Raw genomic sequence first — 20,364 nt, 5'->3', positions numbered from 1 at the left:
ATTTCTTACTATGCCTTGATAGATCGTGTTAATGCTAGACCACTACTTCAAGGCTTTCTCCCAACTTTTTTTTTTTTTTTTTTTTTTGGGCCGCACCCGGCGGTGCTCAGGGGTTACTCCTGGATGTCTGCTCAGAAATAGCTCCTGGAAGGCACGGGGACCATATGGGACACCGGGATTTGAACCAACCACCTTTGGTCCTGGATCGGCCGCTTGCAAGGCAAACACCGCTGTGCTATCTCTCCGGGCCCTTTCTCCCAACTTTTTAGCCATTCAAGTCTGACTCAGAACAGACCTCTTTGTGCAATAACATGTGGCCACTGGAAATCCCTGGCCTGCCTTTGTTCTTGGGCAGCAATGACTCCCAGGGACCAAAAAATTAAAGGCCCACCTGGGATTTCTTCTGAGACTATGTGGAACGCCTCCCAGGTTGTAGAGAGGGAGGTGTCATTAATTAGGTGCTTCGGGGGGAACTCGGCACCACTTGATACTCAACAGCCACTTGAGCCAAATACGAAATTGTATTTAACCCTGATGGACTCAATTTGAGCCTTCAAATTTGTGGTTATCTTATTTTATTGTAAACTAATACATTGTCTAGCATTGATTAGGTTTCTGTGCATATATATTTTCATGACATGCTGCCCTCCCCAGGTCTGAATAAAAACCAGATTTTGCAAACTGATTATTTTAAGTCTTGAGTATGCTTTTGTCAGTACAAAGTATATAACTTGATCAAGAAAATAGCTACCAATCTTGTTTTATATACTTATATGTATTGGCAATAGGAAGATCTTCAACATTTTAGTTATCCTGTTCAGTGATAATATGCATATCGCTAGATTAAATTTGCTTTCTCTTCAAAGTAAGATGATATTCCTTGGAGAATTATCAGCATAATTACAGATAAGAAGGGAACTTCCAAAAAATCATCGTTTTTGTTTTTGATTAGGGGGCTATATCCAGCAGTGCTCGGGGAGTACTCCTGGCTCTGCTTTTAGGAATCATTTTTAGTGGGTTGGGGGATATAGTATACAGATATATATGGATACAGATATATTGTATATATATATACATATATATATGTATATACTATATATAGTATACAGGATGCTGGGGTTTGAAGCCAGGCTGGCTGCAAGCAAGGCAAACACCCTAGATGTTGTGCTATTACTCCAGCCCCCTAATCATCACCATTTTACAACTATGAAATAGAAGAATACTTAATGTAAATATATACATATGCTGACAATAAAAATTTTCTGAAAGATTTGTTTCAAATAAAAACATTAAATTCAATCATAAACACAAAATCAATCATAAGTAGCAGTTTCATCATCAAGTTTTCTGACCAGTAAGGCCGTATATTTAAAAAAACACCTCCAGAAGCTAACTCCCAAATACAAACTCAAAGATGATATGAAACGCATTCATCTCTGTATTCCATAAAGTTCTTACATGATAGAATAAAGATGAGTCTCTTCTGAGCAAGGGCATATAAGAGTAGAAACTATCTCAGGGCTGGAGCAATAGTGCAGCAGTAGGGCATTTGCCTTGCATGTGGCTGACCAGAACGGACAGAGTTCAATCCCTGGTGTCCCATATGGTCCTCCAAGCCAGGAGCGATTTCTGAGTGTCACTGAGTACAAAATAAAAGAATAGAAACTATCACCTATGCATTGGCTTTCAAAGGTGCTTAACTCTTACTAGTCACTGACTAAAGGAAAAGTTGGACATATCAAAGTCTTTCATACACACATTTCCAAATTGTGAGCTGAATAATTGAAACAAAATTGTAGTAACAGTTGAAAAAGCAACTAAAATTTTACATCTTTCTCAAAAATTATCTACCTGAAAAAGGGAAGCTGTCTTTAACGTGTGAGCAGAGGGACTAGATCAATAACACAGGGAAAAAAGCACTTGCCTTGCATGCTGCTAAACTGGGTTGGATCCCTGGCTCTACATAAGGTCCCCAAGCATGGTGAGGAATGATTCCTGAGTGCAGAGCCAGAAGTCAGTCCTGGCACCACCAGGTGTGGCCTCAAAAGCAAAAAATAAAAATGTGAGCAGAGGGGCTGGAGAGAGTATACCTTGCACATGGCCAATCCTGTTTCGATTGCTGGTACATCCTGAGCCTGCCAGGAGTGGTCTCTGAGTGCAGAGCCAAGAATAAGCCCTGAGCACCATCAGGTATAGATCGAATGCTCACCCGTTCCCACTACCCACTCCCCCATATGTGAGCAAAGGCTGACTTGCTTCTCATTTCATCCTACTTTTTTTTTTTTTTTTTTGGTTTTTGGGCCACACCCGGCGGTGCTCAGGGGTTCCTCCTGGCTGTCTGCTCAGAAATAGCTCCTGGCAGGCACGGGGGACCATATGGGACACCGGGATTCGAACCAACCACCTTTGGTCCTGGATCGGCTGCTTGCAAGGCAAACGCCGCTGTGCTATCTCTCCGGGCCCACCATTTCATCCTACTTTTTTGTTGGCTTTCTTTGTTGTGCTCAGGGATCACTTCTGGTAGTGCCCAGGGACCATATAGGGTATCAGGAACCTACCCAGGTGAACCATGTGCAAGGCAAGCACCTTATCTGCAGTACTGTTAACTCCAGCCTTCATCCCAGCTTTTATTTATTTTTATTTATTTTTTTTGTTTTTGGGCCACACCCAGAGACGTTCAGAGGTTTCTCCAGGCTATGTGCTTAGAAATCGCTCCTGGTTTGGAAAACTATATGGGATGGCGTGGGATCAAACCAGGTCCTAAATTAGCTCATGCAAGGTACCACCACCACTTGTGCCAGCGCCCCGGCCCCTCATCCCAATTCTCTATTAGATCATCATTCCATGAATGGTTTTCCTAGAACACATTTCATTCCACTTGCTCCTAGCTCTCCTTAAAGCAGGGATCTCAAACTCAATTTACCTGGGGGTTGCAAGAGGCAAAGTTGGGGTGAGGCAGGGCTGCATATGGGATTTCACAAAATAAAAGTCCTCAAACATCATTATTAACAGTTTTAATTATTTCTTCTGAACATGAATAGAACATTGAGTGAAGATCATGAGCAGTTCTTCTGAACATGGCATCTTTTGCCTATTCTTTGCTGCCAGAGACTTGACAGCACTTCTTCTCACAAATCTGAACCACATTTGGCTTTAGAGAGCAGTTGAGACCCTCAGTATGGTTTGAAGATGATCATCATTAAGTCTAGACCTGTACTTTGACTTATTGAAGTTCAATGTGGAGAATAACTTTTCACACAATTACGTGCTCCCAAAAAGGTACATGGTGTGCTTGAATATTCAGGAAAGCTCAGGGAAGCTGGGGGGCAATTCTCTCAAAAATTGCCCATGCATGTCTGCTTTTCCACTAATCTCCCTGAACTTGGCTTTGAGATCAGAGTTGCATTGCAGGTCAATGAGCTCCATTTGAAGCACAGGAGGGGCATCTTGCACATCAAAGGAAAAGGGGTCCACAAAAATTTGGAAAGTGCCTCTGTGCTTTTTGAAGTCTGCAAATCTGTGATCAAATTCCTTCTCTAACTTAAAAATAGCATCAACATATTTCTCACCACTGAATGGTATGCTTGCATCCACAAGTTCCTTGCATGCTGGGAAATGGCAAAGGTTTGTCCGAGAGAGCTAGGATTTCCATAACACAAGTTTTGTGGAGAATGCTCTCACGTTGTCATAGGCAGCACTGATAAGCTGACCCGGGCCTCGTAACATCTTGTTTAGTACATTCAGTTTATGTGTGATGTCAATAAGAAAAGCTAAGTCCATGAGCCATTTGTGATCAATCATCTCAGAAACAGCATTCCCACCCTTCTCCATGAAGGCTTTCACTTTTCTCAACTCAAAAAAATCTTTTCAGGACATTTTCCCTGCTGAGCCAATGTACCTTGGTGAGATAGAGCACATCTCCATATTCTGACTCCATTTCCTCTAAAAAAGCACGGAACCTCCTGTGCTTTAAGCCCCTGGATCTGATTTGGTTGATACATTTCACAACAACAGACATCACATTGTCACATGGCAGGCATTTACTGCAAAGGGCCTGCTGATGGATAATGCAGTGAAGAGCAATAGCCTTCTCTACACCCTCCTCTTCAAGGTTTTTTTTGAACAAGTGCCACCAGCCCATTTTTCCTCCCTGTCATCGATGGCGCTCCATCGGTTATTATTCCAACAAACCTCTTCCATAGCAAACCTGCATTCTCAATGGCATCGCACAGATGCCGAAATATCGCATTAGCGGTGGTCTGGCTATGCATTAGAATTATTGTGAGCAGCTCCTCTGTCGATTCAAAATTGCAATCAACACCACGGACATAAATTGTGAGCTGCAGTGTCTGTTATATCTGTGCCCATCTCGCTAACCATGTAACTAGCTTCGACTGATGCACATTCTCTTTGATTGCTTTCTTGAAGAAATTGCCTCATTAGACATGCTTTAAGACTGGCAACCTGCTTGGCTCTCATTTCCTTGATATTTTGCACATTCCTCAGCATGTTTAGTTGAATAATGACGTTTCAAGTTGTATTCCTTGTGCACTGCAACTTTCTCTGAGCAAATAAGACGTGGGGATGCCCCTGTGGTCAATGAAGAAATACTGCGTCTCTCACTTTTCCTGAAATTGTCTGTGCTCGTCATCAATCTTTCTCTTCACTGCAGGCTTTGATGAAGTCATGATGAATGTATGACAAAATCTAATTCTGTAATAAACTTCTCTCCCTTCTCTCCCTTAGGCCTCCGATAATGCAAGGGACAGCGGGCAGGAGCAGAGAAAATGACGTCTGCGCTAGGCACAAAGTATTCGCAATTATTTGCTTACTTTTATTGTTTATTCGCAATAAAAAATATCATTGGTAAAAAAAAAATCGCAAAAAATCGCATTAAACATTTGCATACCCCGAATGGAACTGCTCGGGGTATGCGAATGTTTAATGTGACTTTTTTCTTACTAATGCGATTTTTATTGCGATTATTCGGTAATCAAATAATCGCGAATACTGCGATATTTGAAGGCTGGCCGCGGGCCACAAAATGTTGTATGGAGGGCTGCAAATGGCCCACGGGCTGCGAGTTTGAGACCCCTGCTTTAAAGTCTGCGTAACACAAAACTAGTAGACTTGGACATTTTCATTTGATAGCTAATTTCAAGTGTCTAATAATTGAGCACCTTTCTCAACTCTCAGACACTAAATAAGGGCATCATAGCAAACTTCTAAACTACTCAAAGCAACAAGCATCAGAATGTCTATTTCAGTATCCATATCAGCTTAGTTATTTGGGGGCCTATCCCTCCTGCCCAATCTTCTTCCTTGCAGTTTCCTCCATAACCCTGAAACATCCTACGTTTTACATTCTTCAAGATGTCAACCACCCATTTTGCTTAGTTACAAAGGATGTAGATAAGAGAATACAGAAGAGGAAATAAAACCATATGGAATGGGAAAATTAATCATATAACAGTAGATATTAAAAGCTCCTTGACATAGCCAAACATTCTGACAAAATCTAACTCCAGGCAAAGAGTTCATATCAAGAATTTGAGGAAACTACTGTAATCTACTGGCAAAAGATTTAGGCTATGAAAATAAAGGCAATTGGGTGAATCAGAGAGATGAAGCATCCAAGAAGTCAGTAAGGTAGATAATTTGAATAGAAAATAATGTTTCTAGGGCTGGAGCGATAACACAGAGTTAAGGTGTTTGCCTTGCATGCGTCCAGTCCAGTCCCCCGAGTCTGCCAGGAGTGATTTCTGATCTCAGAGCCAGGAGTAACTAGAGCACCGCTGGGTGTGGCTCAAAATCCAAAATCCAAAAGAAAACAGTATTTCTATTGTGATTCTAAGGATGCAGACTGTGAAGATTAGCTACCAATGACATGTATGAGTATGTTATGAAGAGATGGTAGGAGTGGACAGTCAATGCACATGGGCTAGGCAACACTATTTTTCATTGTTCTGTCTTTCCGTTAGCAAGCACCATGCGAAGCATTTCACAGAACTCATTTATTCTTCGAATACCCTGTGAAGTAAAGCAATCATCATTTTATTTGGGGGCTGGGGGTTCTTAGAGCAATACCCAGCAGTGCTCTGGGTTTATTACTTGATCTGTGCTCAGGGATCACTACTGGTTGTGCCCTTTGTGAAGTCCCCAAACCAAAATAAAATTAAAAATTACCCCCCACCAAATAAAAGGTCTAAACAGGGGTCTCAAACTCAATTTACCTGCGGGCCGCAGGAGGCAAAGTCGGGGTGATCCTTGAGTGCAAAGTCAGTAGTAAGCCTTGAACGTTGGGGGGGTGTGACCCAAACAACTAAAACAAAACAAAACAAAGATTCCTCTATGGCAGGGCCACAATATGTTGTACGTCGGCCGTTTGTGGCCCGTGGGCTGCGAGTTTGAGACCCCTGGTCTAAAAGGACAAATACTAAAAAACAAAAACAACAGTTTGTCTTTTAGATAACGTACTTACTCATTTTTTTAAAGAACTCCATTGTCTCCTTTGGCATAATCCTAAAAATGGACACTAAAAATTCATTAGGTAGTAAAACAAATGGTAATTTGACAGTTAAAATTATTTTCTTAGCACAATCTCTTATCCAGAGAAAGTCACTATTTTGACCAGCCTCCTTACCTTCACAGTTAACCTAATAATGAAAGGAACAGTGTGCAAGTAGTTTCTCTAATCCCCTATGTGAATGCTCAATCCGTTCAGTATTTCAGGGCACTGGAGAGTGGGCTGCAGAGATCGAGGTCCTGGTGTGGAGACTTCAAGAACAGGCTGTAATGTTTTTCCTTTGAAGAATGGACATGGACTCTGGGAAACATGGAAGGATGGAAAGGAGACAGAATTGAGGTTGGGGGTAGATGGGGGCAGGCAGTTGGTGGCAGAAGTTTACTCCAGACTAAGCCTGACTGTTCAGCTCGCACTTTAGGCCCTCACTAGCACTCTGAGGCTAGGCTTGCTACCTAGTGCTCTGCCAGAATGGAGTAAACAAATTCTCTTGTGTTTGGTGTGAGGGATGAGTAGATAAAGCATTTAGCACACGAGAATCTTCCATCTTTACAGACTACATTCATTTGAGTTTATTTTTTTGAATTAAGACTTGTGCTAAATAATATATGAGAAATCGCATAATTTGTTGTCAAAGCCAACCTAATTTTTCCTAAAGAGACTCAATAGCTTGACTGAGATCACCATTTCTTTTTCCATATTGTTACTACAAAAGTTAGCAGGGCCAGAGAGAGCAGGGCCAGAGAGATAGGTATTAAGCACTTGCCCTGCAACTGTCTGATCCTGGTTCAATTCTCAGTATCACATTTATGGTCCACTGAGTACCCCGGGATATGGCCAAAACAAAAAAGAATTTAGCGAATTGTCTTCAACTTAGTGCTTTGAAGAAGTAAACATCTCTGTGAATGCAGGACACTCTTCAGCAAAACTAAAATTAAACAAAGGTTGCTGTGCCATCGCATCTGCTGTGGGAAACCAGATCCTCAGCAAACAAATATTTTGAAAACCTGTGAAAACCTACTGACTGCAAAGAATTTTAGAAATGGAATGTCCAGTATTGGTAAAATAAGACTCTGTAGAATGTGATGGGCATACATTAATACAGTCTCTGGAATGCAATTCGATGATATACATTAGATGATATATAGAAGGTTAACATATATAGCTACTTAATATTAGGCATATATTTAGAATATGGGGAAAGTTCATCATATTGATAATGTTGGGTCTAGAGAGACATCATGGAGGTAAGGCATTTGCCTTGCATGTAGAAGGTCAGTGGTTCAAATCATGACATCCCATATGGTCCCCCAAGCCTGCCAGGGGCAATTTCTGCTTATAGAGCCAGGAGTAACCCCTGACTGCTGCCAGGTATAATAAAAAAACAAACAAACAAACAAACAAACAAACAAAAAACAACCATATTGAAAATGTTGGAAAAAGATTTAATTTTTTTAATTTAAATGTATTAAGCTTTCAGTTGAAAGTGAAAGGAAATTAAAAAGCTCCACGAGAAAACAGTATCAGGATAATGAGATGAATTATGGGAAATGGCAAGGCCCTGTGACAGCTAAGGCTTCTGCACTATCACTCATCTTTTCAAGCCTGCTTCATTTTTAGTCTCATTGTTAATCTGCTTTCTCCTGACAACCTCTTCAGAGCTATTCCCTCCAACAGAAAACATGTTTGCCCCAAACATTCCTACTCTTAAACAATACTTCTGGGAAAACTATGTACAGAATTAAGATATGCTGAGCCAAGCACAGGTTCTCTAAACTGAGATAACTGAGTACCAATACAGTCTCAGGAAACCTAAGAAATAGGGTTTGTAAGAGCCAAATACCCTTGCCTGATACTTTTGCATTAGGAAATTTCTATTTTCCAGTTTTAGAAAAGAAGTGCCCTTCTTGGGAAAAAAAAAATGACTTTAAGATATCCAGAGCAATAGTCCAACAGGTAGGTACTTCCTTTGCACATGGCCAACCTAGATTCAATTCCCAGCACCTCATAGAGTCCATGAGCCCATCAGGAGCTGAGACAAGAGTAAGCCCAGAACAATACCAGGTGTTAACCAAAAACAAAAAAAGTTGTAAATGATCAACCTACTTTAGTAGGAAGATATAAACCACATTTTATAATATAAATAACTTTTGCTGACACTTCTTTATAATTATACTAAAATGTGTATTTTATAAATTGAAAATTAAGGGTTGGGGAGATAGGTCAAAGTGCTCAAGTGCATGCCCTACAGATGTCTTGAGTCCTCAGCACTGCACAGTTCCTGAGTCCCCACCATCTATAACCTTGCAAGCTCCAGCACCACTGGCCATGAGCAGCATCTCATTCAACTGCAGTACTCAACATCCAGATCTCACCACAGGGCTAGTATTGATGAGTATAGTGGAAGGGAGGACTACCACTCCCCAAAACAAGTTATTTGAAACAAAAACAAAAACAAAAACAAAATAAAACTAAGCTATTGGGTTATTATATAATAGTGGAGAAAGAGGCTTAAAAAATTCACAATGTGGGGCTGGAGAGATAGCATGGAGGTAAGACATTTGTCTTTCATGCAGAAGTACGGTGGTTCGAATCCCGGCATCCCATATGGTCCCCCGTGCCTGCCAGGAGTGATTTCTGAGCGTGGAGCCAAGAGTGACCCGTGTGCTGCCGGGTGTGATCCAAAAACAAAACAAACAAAAATTCACAATGTGGCCAGAGATAGCTCAATGGACTGAGTGTATGCTTTGTGTGTTGGAGGCTCAAATTTTATTCCTGCCACCAAATAGTCCCCTGAACATGCCAGGTGTGCCCCAAATACCAAATAAGTAAATAAAAGATGAAGTCTTTAAAAAAAAATTCACAATGTGAGCTGGGGAGATGGCTCCAAGGGCTGGAGCTCAAGCTCTTGCATGCTGGAGCCTTGGGCCAGATTTTGGCACTATAGTCCTATATACACCACCAGGTATGGCTCCACCACCCCCACCCCAATTCACATAATTCATATCCTTTATTACTATAAAAGAGGTACAATACATATAAAGTTTATAGAATAAAATACAACATGACATTAGAACTGGGTGAAAGAATTCAAGATTATTTTCATTTTCTCACTATTTTCCATTTTTTATACAACAGGTATACATACAAACATAACATACCTCCAGAACCACACCCCATTGTTTTCATAGGAAAAAAAAAATAAGTTGGAACTTGTATCTGTCCAGTGAACTCCATATTGTGGGGTTTGGAGTTTTCTTTTTTTACTGTTTTTGGGCCATACTCAGTGGTCCTCAGGGGTTACTACTGGTACTGGGAATCACTCCTGATAGGCTCAGGGAACCACATAAGGTATCAGGAATGGAACCCAGGGTGACTTTGTGCAAAGCCAAGCATTCTACCCATTGTACTATCTCTAGCCTTAGATTCAGTTTACATATAGGAAAATAGAATATTTTAGAAACCACTGTGACCTCCAGATATTATGACTAGCATTTTCCTCCAGTCCTGAAATATCTGAATACTATTAAAATTACCAATAGTATCTGTTATTCACAATGATGATCTATCTTGTAAAACCAATGACCTATAGAATTCTATCTAAAAGGCTTTCTAGAGGAATTCTAGATTTTAAGTACTAAAAACAAAACTTTGGTGGTATTATTGAACAAAAAAATGGAGAAAATCTGATATTCAGAATAATCTTTTGTAAGCTTATGATATATTACTAAGTAGAGAGGATTATTTTCTGTCCTTCAGAAAAAAATTTAAGTTTTAGTGGCAGGAGAGTTTCAGCTGGACCACTAGTCATTACAAGCCTAGAAAAATGAGCTGAAAAACAAAAGATTTAGAGAATCAAAAAAGATAACACTCACAGCATTGTTTCCATATTCCTGGCAATTTAAAAACAAACAATGCTAATAAAAATTCTGCAAGTTAAAATTTGAAAGCTTTATGAAATGAAACTCAGAGGAAGGTAAGAACAGTAGTGTCCTGCCTTCCTCAACTCTTTAGAATAATGAATAACAGTTGGATTTATCTAGGATACAATGTCTAGTCAGGAAATTTCTTTAAACTTCCTCCTATGTACCTATAAATCCTGTGGTAAAAACCCTACAAAGCTACCTGAAAGCTGAAGAACAATATTCCTGGCTAAACGCTCAGAAATTGCCCCTGGCTTGGGGGGACCAAATGGGACCCGGGACCGTGGTTGCGATCTTTCCTTGGCTACTGCTTGCAAGGCAGACACACCTTACCTCTAGCGCCACCTCGCCGGCCCCCTTCATTTTCTTAATACATATTTTAAAACAACTCCAATTGTTTTAAAATATTTTATTGTGTGGGGCCCGGAGAGATAGCACAGTGGTGTTTGCCTTGCAATCAGCCGATCCAGGACCTAAGGTGGTTGGTTCAAATCCCGATGTCCATATGGTCCCCTGTGCAGGCCAGGAGCTATTTCTGGAGTAGACAGCCAGGAGTAACCCCTGAGCACCGCAGGGTGTGGCCCAAAAACCAAAAAAAGTTTTTATTGTGCTCTAAAAACATTTATACTATGGTACTTAAATTTTTTTTTTTTAATTTTTTTGGTTTTTGGGTCACAACCGGCAGCGCTCAGGGGTTACTCCTGGCTCCACACCCAGAAATAGCTCCTGGCAGGCTCGGGGGACCATGTAGGATGCGGGGATTTGAACCATCGTCCTTCCGCATGCAAGGCAAACGTCCTACCTCCATGCCATCTCTCCAGCCCCGATGTACTTAAATATTAATGAAAATATTTTGATCAAAATTTTAAGGGTATGTACATTTTATTTCTTCTTTCTAAAAGCCTTTATTTACAAACTTAGAATTAAAAGACTATTTTTACATAAAATTATATTTTACATAAATTTTAAAAATTACATTTATCTTAACAGGTAATCACATATAATCAACAACTCAGCTAAATGTTATTTACTTAAGAAAAAGAGCAGGGGCCAGAGCAACAGCACAGTGTGGGTAAGGTGTTGCCTTGTATACATACAGCTGATTTAGGTTCAATCTCCAGCATCCCATATGGTCCTCTCACAGCTTGCCAGGAGAAACCTCTGAGTGCCACCGAGTGTGGCCCCAAACCCAAAAAACAAAAAAAACAGGAGGAGCCAGACAGACAGACAAACATAATGGGTAAGGTCTGTGTGTAAAGCACAGAGTTTGAACCTGAATCATGGAAGGAAGGAGATTTGGAGGGAAGGAAAGGAAAAAAAGGAGGGAAGGAGGGATCGGTGCACTTGCACCAAACCACCACACAAACTATAAAGTCTAAACATAGCTTTTACAAATAAATTTAGAAAATTCAAAATTGTTAATATTTTCAGGAAAGGAACAAATATATCAATAACAAAACATTGTTACTACAAATAATGTACATATAAGACAGTACATTTTTATCATAAATGCCATCTAAAACTCAAAGCATAAACTATCTCCAATGATTAGCATCGTTTAATGAGATGAAATATTGGAAGTGGCACAGTGGATGTATAGTTAATTTATACTGGCAGTAGATTATGACATGCATTATTTAAATTATATGATCATCCAAATCACTGAATGAGATCAAGCCAATAAAAATTCAAATTCATTCTTTTAGATAACACCATGCAAACTGTTTTAGATTAAAAATTTCAATCTTCAGATGACGCAGTGAAAACCTTAATAATTCACAAATATGCACTTTCATCAAAACAAAATAGCATTAAGGACTGGAGAGGTAGTATAGCAGGTAAGGCACTTGCTTTGGACATGGCTGACCCGGGTTCAATTGCCTGTACCCCATGTGAACCCCCAAGCACTGCCAGGAATGATTCCTGAGTTCAGAACCAGGAGTAACACCTAAACACTATTGGGTGTGCCCTCCTCCCAAAAACAAACAAAAAAATAGCACTAAGCAGTGGAATAAGGGGAAAGAATACAAATTCAATCAGGTCAATGTAATACCAGTACAAAGGCATCCATTCGAACCCTGAAAAAAAAATCTGAGCTATGAAACAGTTCCATTTTGTTAGTTCCAATTCCAACTTTTTAATTGCCACCTGTGATTTTGAACCATAGTGATCAAAATATTCAAATAAATGAGTTAAACTCATGTTTTATGTATAGAGGTTAAGGTAATAGAAAACTTGTTACAAGCTCAGCATGTAAGTCATCTTATATATTTTATTTGTGCATGATAGAATTACTATAGATAAAATAAAAAAGTGTGGTGCCAGAAAATAGTACAGCAGGTAGTATATTTGCCTTGCACTAGGTTCAATCCCCAGAAGCTCAGATAGTGCCTCAAGACTACCAGGAGTTGCCAAATAAACAAATTAAATTAAAACCAAATATGGAACTATATATATATATTAAAACACTCATTTCTGCCTCTGAAGAGTTCATGTATTTAAAATCATACAAACTGACATCCAGTAAACAGTATTTTATTTATGACACTCTGTGTTAATACAATAAATATACAAAACTTTCAAAGCACTGAAAACATGCAACATTCAAGGGATGGATGGAGGGCATTTCTATGAAACCATGACAGTCACCAGGATGGCAGCGCAGCATTACCCACTGACAAAATGTACAGCTTCCCCAGATAAGTAATCTAAGCCCCAAATTACAAATCACTAAGCAATAATTTTCCAGTTTAATCTGAAATAAAACATCCAACAATTTCTTACTATAAACTGAAAACTAAATGACAAGAATACTTACAATGACCTTCCCATGACTGTGATAGTGGATTCTGGAATACACATTTACTTAAAAAAATTTAATTGGATTAAACCACCCTTTTGCCATCTACACAGAAAAGTACCATTGGTGGCAATTATTCCTAATTTTTTTAACATTGCTTGTTGTGGGGATTTTTATGCAGTGAAGACATTCTTATTCTAGAGGAAAGTATCTCTGTATTTTTTTAATCTTTATATTTTTTATTTATAGCTTAAAGAAAATTTGAAAATAGATTTGATATAAATTAATCGTAGATATCAGTGCTCTTGTATTTTGTGATTGTTTTGAATGTTTACAAAATTTCCAATAAAGCACACTGGTAAGACATTTTTCAATAAAAAATCATACAACTGGTTTGGATGAAAAATTAGGTGGTGGTTATCAATGATTAGAAATATTCATAAATAAATATTCATAAAAGCAACATTCTGAATTCTAGTTTCTTCAAAATGAAAGAAGAAAAACCGAAGTATATTATTTCAGTAAAATTCCAAACAAATCAAATGTATACATCTGGATGGTTTTGCATCACACAAAGCTTCATTCATGAATTGTGAGAACACTCTGTCCCACCCTCCAACATGAAACTCTTCCAAACTCCAGATTTGAGAAGAATGGAAGTGATTTAACCATTTGGTCCATCTGTTTTTTAAGGGCCTGCAAATTCCAATAATGTAATCCTTACTAAAAATAAAATTGAATAAATCATTTCCTATTATTCTGCGATCTCTAGTTAATGACTTTTAAAACAGATTTCATAAATGTCTTTAAATAACTTAATCAGTATTAAAAACGTTTCAACATTTCTGAACTCATGTGCTTGCACAGTAACAATTTTGCTGTGGTTTTATTCATGTTAACACATAAACCTGAATTTGTATTTTTCTTGTTTGGTGTGAGTTAATGTTTTATTTTTCCACTGCTAAAAAATGTTATTTGGTCTATCTCAAAAGTAGACTGAGGTGTACATGTAAAATGCCAGGATCTTTATTTTTAATGCCATTTGAGAAAACAAAGAAAAAAAACCTTTAAATACTGTATATTTTTTCTTGACAAATAATTAGGCTAGACTTTAATACCGGTTAAAAATTACACACACCCAAAAAGCTGCCAAACACAACCTCAGTCCAATGAAAAAGTAGCCACAAGAATATACCAAAGTTCTCATACATTAGTATTCTCCTATGACATGAATACTGAAAAAACTTTAAAAAGGTATTATTACATTCTATCCCATCAACTACCTTTTCTTTTGGATAATGCACTGCATATTATATTATATTCTCATATTGCATCCCAATAAAATTTTAGCTAGATGAAACCATTACAGGAAATCATTTCTATGACCCTATAAACAACTTCAAATCCAAGCAGTGCAGAACCCAAAATGCTAATTTTAGTTTAAGAAACATGGTACCCATGCAAGATCAGAGATTGATATCAAAATATCAACTACCCAAAAAAAAAAAAAAGGAAAAGATAAATTTACATTATCTAATATGAAACGCACACAGGCTCTTCAATGGTGACTGAACTGCTAAAAAGTGAGCATATAAAAATCTGCAAGTCTCTGGCAGCCTATTTCTTTCCATATAAATAAGGGAAAAAAAGAAATGAATCTTCACTTTTACTTCTCAGATGTATAATCCTGATATAATCCAATGTATAAACCTAATATTCTAGAATGGCTGCAGCTAGTACTAAAAAGCATCTGTAGTGAGTATCATTCAGTGGGCCACCACTGAAATAACTTGATGAACATTCATCCCCCCAAAAATATGGAGAATATTCAGCATGTAATTTTGTTTCCAGCAAGGGACACTGAAAAGTAAGGAAACTGTTAGGTAAACGATAAGATGAGAAAGATTTTCTGGTCTTAGCCCATGCACATGTGAATAGGAAATATACATGCTGTATGTACTGTGTATTTTGAACATAAAAATATTTATAGAATACAGTAACTGGAGAAAAAGGTACAGTCAAAAGATAAGAGTGTGTTTGTTGTCTGCCGATTCTCTAAATCTGGTTACCCTTGAAAGCATTCTGGGCTGCGCTGGTTGCTGCAGTTGAAGCTGCGTTCGCAGCTGCGGTCTGGACAGTTTTGTTGGACATCACCCCTGTTGCAAACTCTTGTTGGGCCTTTTCAAAACTAGCACCTGTTGTGCGATATAGTCCATGTACCTATGGGACCACAAGAAAAGTAGAAGGGATAAGTGACAGGTCAAAATGTTCATTTTTAGTGACTCTTCACTTACTCAGTAGTGCAACATTACTCAAAGACAGGAGACAAGATTCCAAGCATTATTCAGAAGATCCAGAACACCAGCCATCAAAGTGGGACATAATACTAACACAGGATTTTCTTTTTAGTCTCAACGTAGATAAGAGAACTCATTATACCTGTATTCAATCAAAATTAGTTCATAACTTCCTACTTGCAAAAGCTGTATTCCTCTTTACCTAACAGGTTAATCTAAATAACATATAGAAGAATGATTTACATATAAAAGAGACTATGGGTTTAAATGGCTTAGTTTACTACCCTACGCTATTAAAGAGAATGCTATTATGTTTATTTCTATATTGACTACATATACCACTGACCCTTTTTACAGTCCTAATGTATCATTTTATAATTTAAAGTACCAAGCATAATTTTGTTTAAAAAAACACACACTAGTGCTCGCTTCGGCAGCACATATACTAAAATTGGAACGATACAGAGAAGATTAGCATGGCCCCTGCGCAAGGATGACACGCAAATTCGTGAAGCGTTCCATATTTAAAAAAAAACAAAAAACAAAAAACACACACTATTTTTGGTCAGATTGATAGTACAATGGGTTGGGCATTTGCTTTGCTTACAGCAGACTCAGGTTCTTAGTATCCCATATGGCCCCAGTAATAATTCCTGTGCTCAGAACCAGGAGTAACTCCTAAGCATCCATCAGGTATGGCCCCAAAATAAAACAATAAATACTTCACTATCTCTCCTTTATGTCATTTAACTATTTTGTGTAGTGTCAACTCTTAAAGTACTTAAATAGAAACACTTCTGGGAACCGTCTGTTTATAGAAACTCCTTACTCAAAACTTGGACTTTATTTTCATGAGTTGAGCTCAAAAGTATCAATGTATTAGATATTAACCATGATGTTCATCCATACATAATATCAGCTGCTCAACTGAATTCATATTTGAGGAAAAATACTAATGGAGTAAACTGGTAAACTGGTTTACAAACTCAGGAGTGAAAGAGACAAAGATAAGGTCTACATTCAAAATACAACTGGAGCACAACTGAAGCAGGCCTGGGGGTATCAAGCCAGGCCAAGTTCATGCAGCCAGTCCTTAAGGAACTAGAAATTGTGGCGTAAAAGTAGAGTAAGGATAAGAAAATGAGTAAGACTCATTGGAACACTTTAGATACTAGGAAGTAATTTCAAAAAAGAAAAATCAGAGAAAGGAAAAGGTTGATTTAGGTGGAAAGGGGGTGCTCTGCATGCCAATATACAAATAGTTCTATATAGATGACCAGTGGAGAGTTATGGACTTGGAAACCATTTGGCTCATAAATGGTAGCAGAAACCCTGACATAAATTGACCATGGGAAATACATTAGATAAAAAGGGCAGAATCAAGTATAGAAACGTACATCAAAATGTAAAAGGCACCCACAATAGGAATGTTTTAAAGAGGAAAAGCAAAGACCAGAAGACCAATAAAGAGAGCATGTTAATAAATAAAAAAATCTTCCAGTAAAAAGATAAAAAATACCTAGCTGGGTCTAAGTTCTTACACTAAAACAGTGGAACCAAATATCACATTGCAACAGACCAAAGTGCAAATGCTCAAAAAAAGAGCAAGCACTAAAAAAGCATATAGACTAACAAGCCCTTGAATTCTTCATTGCACTATATTAAGTATGGAAACACTATTTTAATTTCCTTTAACAAAGCAAATTGTCAATGGAAATTTAAAGATGGAAATAAATTACTAATCCTATTTTCAAGAAATGTATCTTGCAATGAGTGCACATAATTAGATCCTAGGAAACATTTATAGAAACCAAACAATCTTCTTACCAAACATGCTCACTGTACAACATATTAACCAACTCACTGGTCTGTTTTTACCCTTTTCCCCCAAAGTTTGTAGGAGGTGATAAATATACATTTAATCTCATAGACTTTGCCATTTCTTTATCAAGTTTATTAAAGTGAGTGAGTTTAAAATTTTATGGGCTTCAAATTATACATAAATAGAGCCCCACCAAACAAATGGTAAAAGTACAAATGGCTCAAGTCTTAACAGACCCAGAGAGCCACCTAGAGGAAAAGATTACAAATGTATTTTGTGTACAATGTTCAAACACTATGTACCATATTTTCCGGCGTATAAGACGCCCCCCTAATTTTGCAGTTAAAACATAGGTTTAGGCCTATATTCGCTGTATCAGACAGAACATTCCTGTGCTGCATGTGCTGCATGTGTTCCTGTGCTCATGTACCACAGTGAGCCAATCACAACAAGCAAAGGTTCAAAGGTTATATTGTCATAGACTTCCTCTCTGACTCTGACCGATCTGAGCAGGCTTTTGACAGTGTAGGTTCGGGTCCAGAACATTGTCTAATTTGCATGCATAAAAAGCCTGCTTGGATTGGCTGTTAAGAGAGGCGGTCTAAGCAGCCTGGCAGTGACTGGTGCAGGATCGAGTTGGAAAATTCGTTTTGTGGCAATATTCAGACAATTTTCGTTAAGCGGCATATTGAAACATTTTTTCGGGATATACTCGGCGTATAAGACGACCCCCGATTTTCGGTTGACTTTTTTTTGTTGTTTCAAAAGTCATCTTATACGCCAGAAAATACGGTATATAGATCAATAGAGATATCAGGATAAACATATCAACATTACAAAAACTTACTCATTTCCCACCCAAGTTTGAGTATCCCTTATGATATTTGAAGTATTTTATAGGATTTGAGCTAGGGGTTGGGGCCACACCCAGTAATGCTCAGGGGTTACTTTTGATTATTGTTGGGGAAGGGGTCTCTATTGGCACTGCACAGAAGACCAAGTGATGCCAGGAACCATACTGGGGTCAGCAGCGTGCAAGGCAATAACCTTATTTTCTCTAACCTTGCCACAAAGTTTCAAGAGTAAGTAGAATAAAATTTTAAAAATACTTGCTGTGAAAGACTTGTAATTCATATTGATCACAAGAAAAATTATTTTTAAAAAATACTTGCTGTGTGTTTATTTATGAGTATTATAAACCTAAATTTTTAGGTCTAGGAGTGTCACAGAAAGGACATTTGATTTTCTGTCTACTGATTCCACTATATTCTATGCCCACTTTATAACTCAAGTTTACTTTCCCCATAAAACAACCAGCAAGCAGGATGCTTCCCTTGTATTTGCCTGATCCAGCCCCACTTATTGTCCTCAGAACTGCCAGGAGTAATTCCTCAATGCAGAGCCAGGATTAACACCTGAGCATTGCCAAATATAGCCCAAAACAAATTTTAAAACGTGAGTATTTCTTGTTTGACCTGGCTTTTATAAGAATGAAAATTAGGTGAATATGTACACTAATAAATCTTTGAATTAATTTCTGCTTATCTGAATGTGCCTCTGCCAGGATACAACTACAACTCTAAAAGTTAATTCTGTCTCCTGAATGCACTGCCACAACTATCTCAGTGTAAGCAGTAGGATATGAGACACAAAAGATCTGTACACTGTACCAGAGAACCAACCATGCTACTTCATTTAAGCACAATAATCTAAACTTGTTTCCAAGTAAGGTAACAGATACCAATTCAAGAAATAATGCTGGGGGCAAGAGAGATTGTACATAAGCAGGAAATTGTCTTGTATGTGGCCAATCCTGGTTTAGTCCCCAGAACTACACATGGTCCCCAGAGCACCAGCCAGGAGTGATCCCTAAGCAGAGTCAGGAGAAAGCCCTGAGTACTGCTGGGATTAGAAAACACTGATCACATGCAGGAGGGCCAGGGTTCAATTCCCAGCACCACCAGGTCCCCTTCAGTACCACCACATGAGGAAGCCCCACTATTTTGTAAAGGCTGGTGATTAGGTGTTTCCTGAAAAGAGATGAATAAGAGGAGTGATGGAAAAGTTCATGAATACTTTTTAGATCACAAGAGAAATTACAGTAATGTTATCTTTTGGACCTAGATCCAAAAAAAAAAGAAAAAGGGACAAACAATATGCTTTCAAAAGAGTGGGATATTTTTATATCTTTACAGAGCATTTAGTCTAAAATACCAATTTAACTGATAAACATGACTCAAGTGTCATGAATCTGGATCATATACTAAAATTCTACACTTTAAAATGAAAGAATATTTATTGAATAAATATTTTGGAGTAAAAAATACTCAAAATATTTTTAAAGTAAAATAATTTTTCTAAGCTTATTTTGAAATGCAAATTTCACTACAAATAATTATATGGACATTAGTCTAAGTAATTTTTAAATTTCTTTTAAAAAATTTCAAAATTTGGCTCCATGAGTAATACACAAATTATGAATTGTCCTTTCTATTAAGTTATTCTAGTTCGTTTGACAATTAAAAGGAATTTTTGAACTTTTCTGATAAGTTTGACTCACTTGTTCAATTATTCTTATGACTTATATAAAATACTTCCTCCTTTAATCTAAAAATGTTAGTGTACTAAAGATGACTTTTTAAAAAAAATACATGTAAGGGGCCAGAGTGATAGCACAGCAGTAGGGCATTTGCCTTGTACACGGCTGACCCAGGATGGACCTGAATTCGATCCCCATATGTCCCATATGGTCCCCCAATCCAGGAATTTCTGAATGTATAGTCAGGTGGAACCCCTGGGTATCACCAGATATGGTCCCAAATCAAAACAAAATACATGTAGAAATAGCCAAGAGAAAAATCAGTAATTACCTACTTCCAATTATTTAAAACTTTGGAATGCCAATAAAATTCTGAAACTCATATTTACTTCAAGTACTATGTATATACACACATATACACAAATATGTATACCACAGACCATTTTAGTTAGAGCTGGCG

The 20,364-nt window shown here is 38.0% G+C and overlaps 1 protein-coding gene and 1 non-coding gene across 2 annotated transcripts in view; one reads left to right on the top strand and one right to left on the bottom strand.

The window, feature by feature from the left end:
* Positions 1–14,256: 14,256 nt before the first annotated feature.
* SCAMP1 (secretory carrier membrane protein 1) overlaps positions 14,257–20,364 on the bottom strand; it is an 86,936-nt gene continuing 80,828 nt past the window's right edge. Inside the window, exon 9 of the mRNA XM_049766199.1 lies at positions 14,257–15,466. Coding sequence (XP_049622156.1) covers positions 15,302–15,466 — 165 coding nt within the window. The 3' untranslated portion in view covers positions 14,257–15,301. The remainder of the gene's footprint in view (positions 15,467–20,364) is intronic.
* LOC126003057 (U6 spliceosomal RNA) lies at positions 15,965–16,071 on the top strand. The gene has a single exon (XR_007493601.1). It is a non-coding gene; the product is annotated as a U6 spliceosomal RNA (small nuclear RNA).

The sequence above is a fragment of the Suncus etruscus genome, chromosome 2 (assembly GCF_024139225.1).
Source record: "Suncus etruscus isolate mSunEtr1 chromosome 2, mSunEtr1.pri.cur, whole genome shotgun sequence".
Taxonomy (NCBI): domain Eukaryota; kingdom Metazoa; phylum Chordata; class Mammalia; order Eulipotyphla; family Soricidae; genus Suncus; species Suncus etruscus.
Note: the sequence above shows the minus strand (reverse complement) of the source record. Positions and strands in the feature narration are given on the sequence as shown.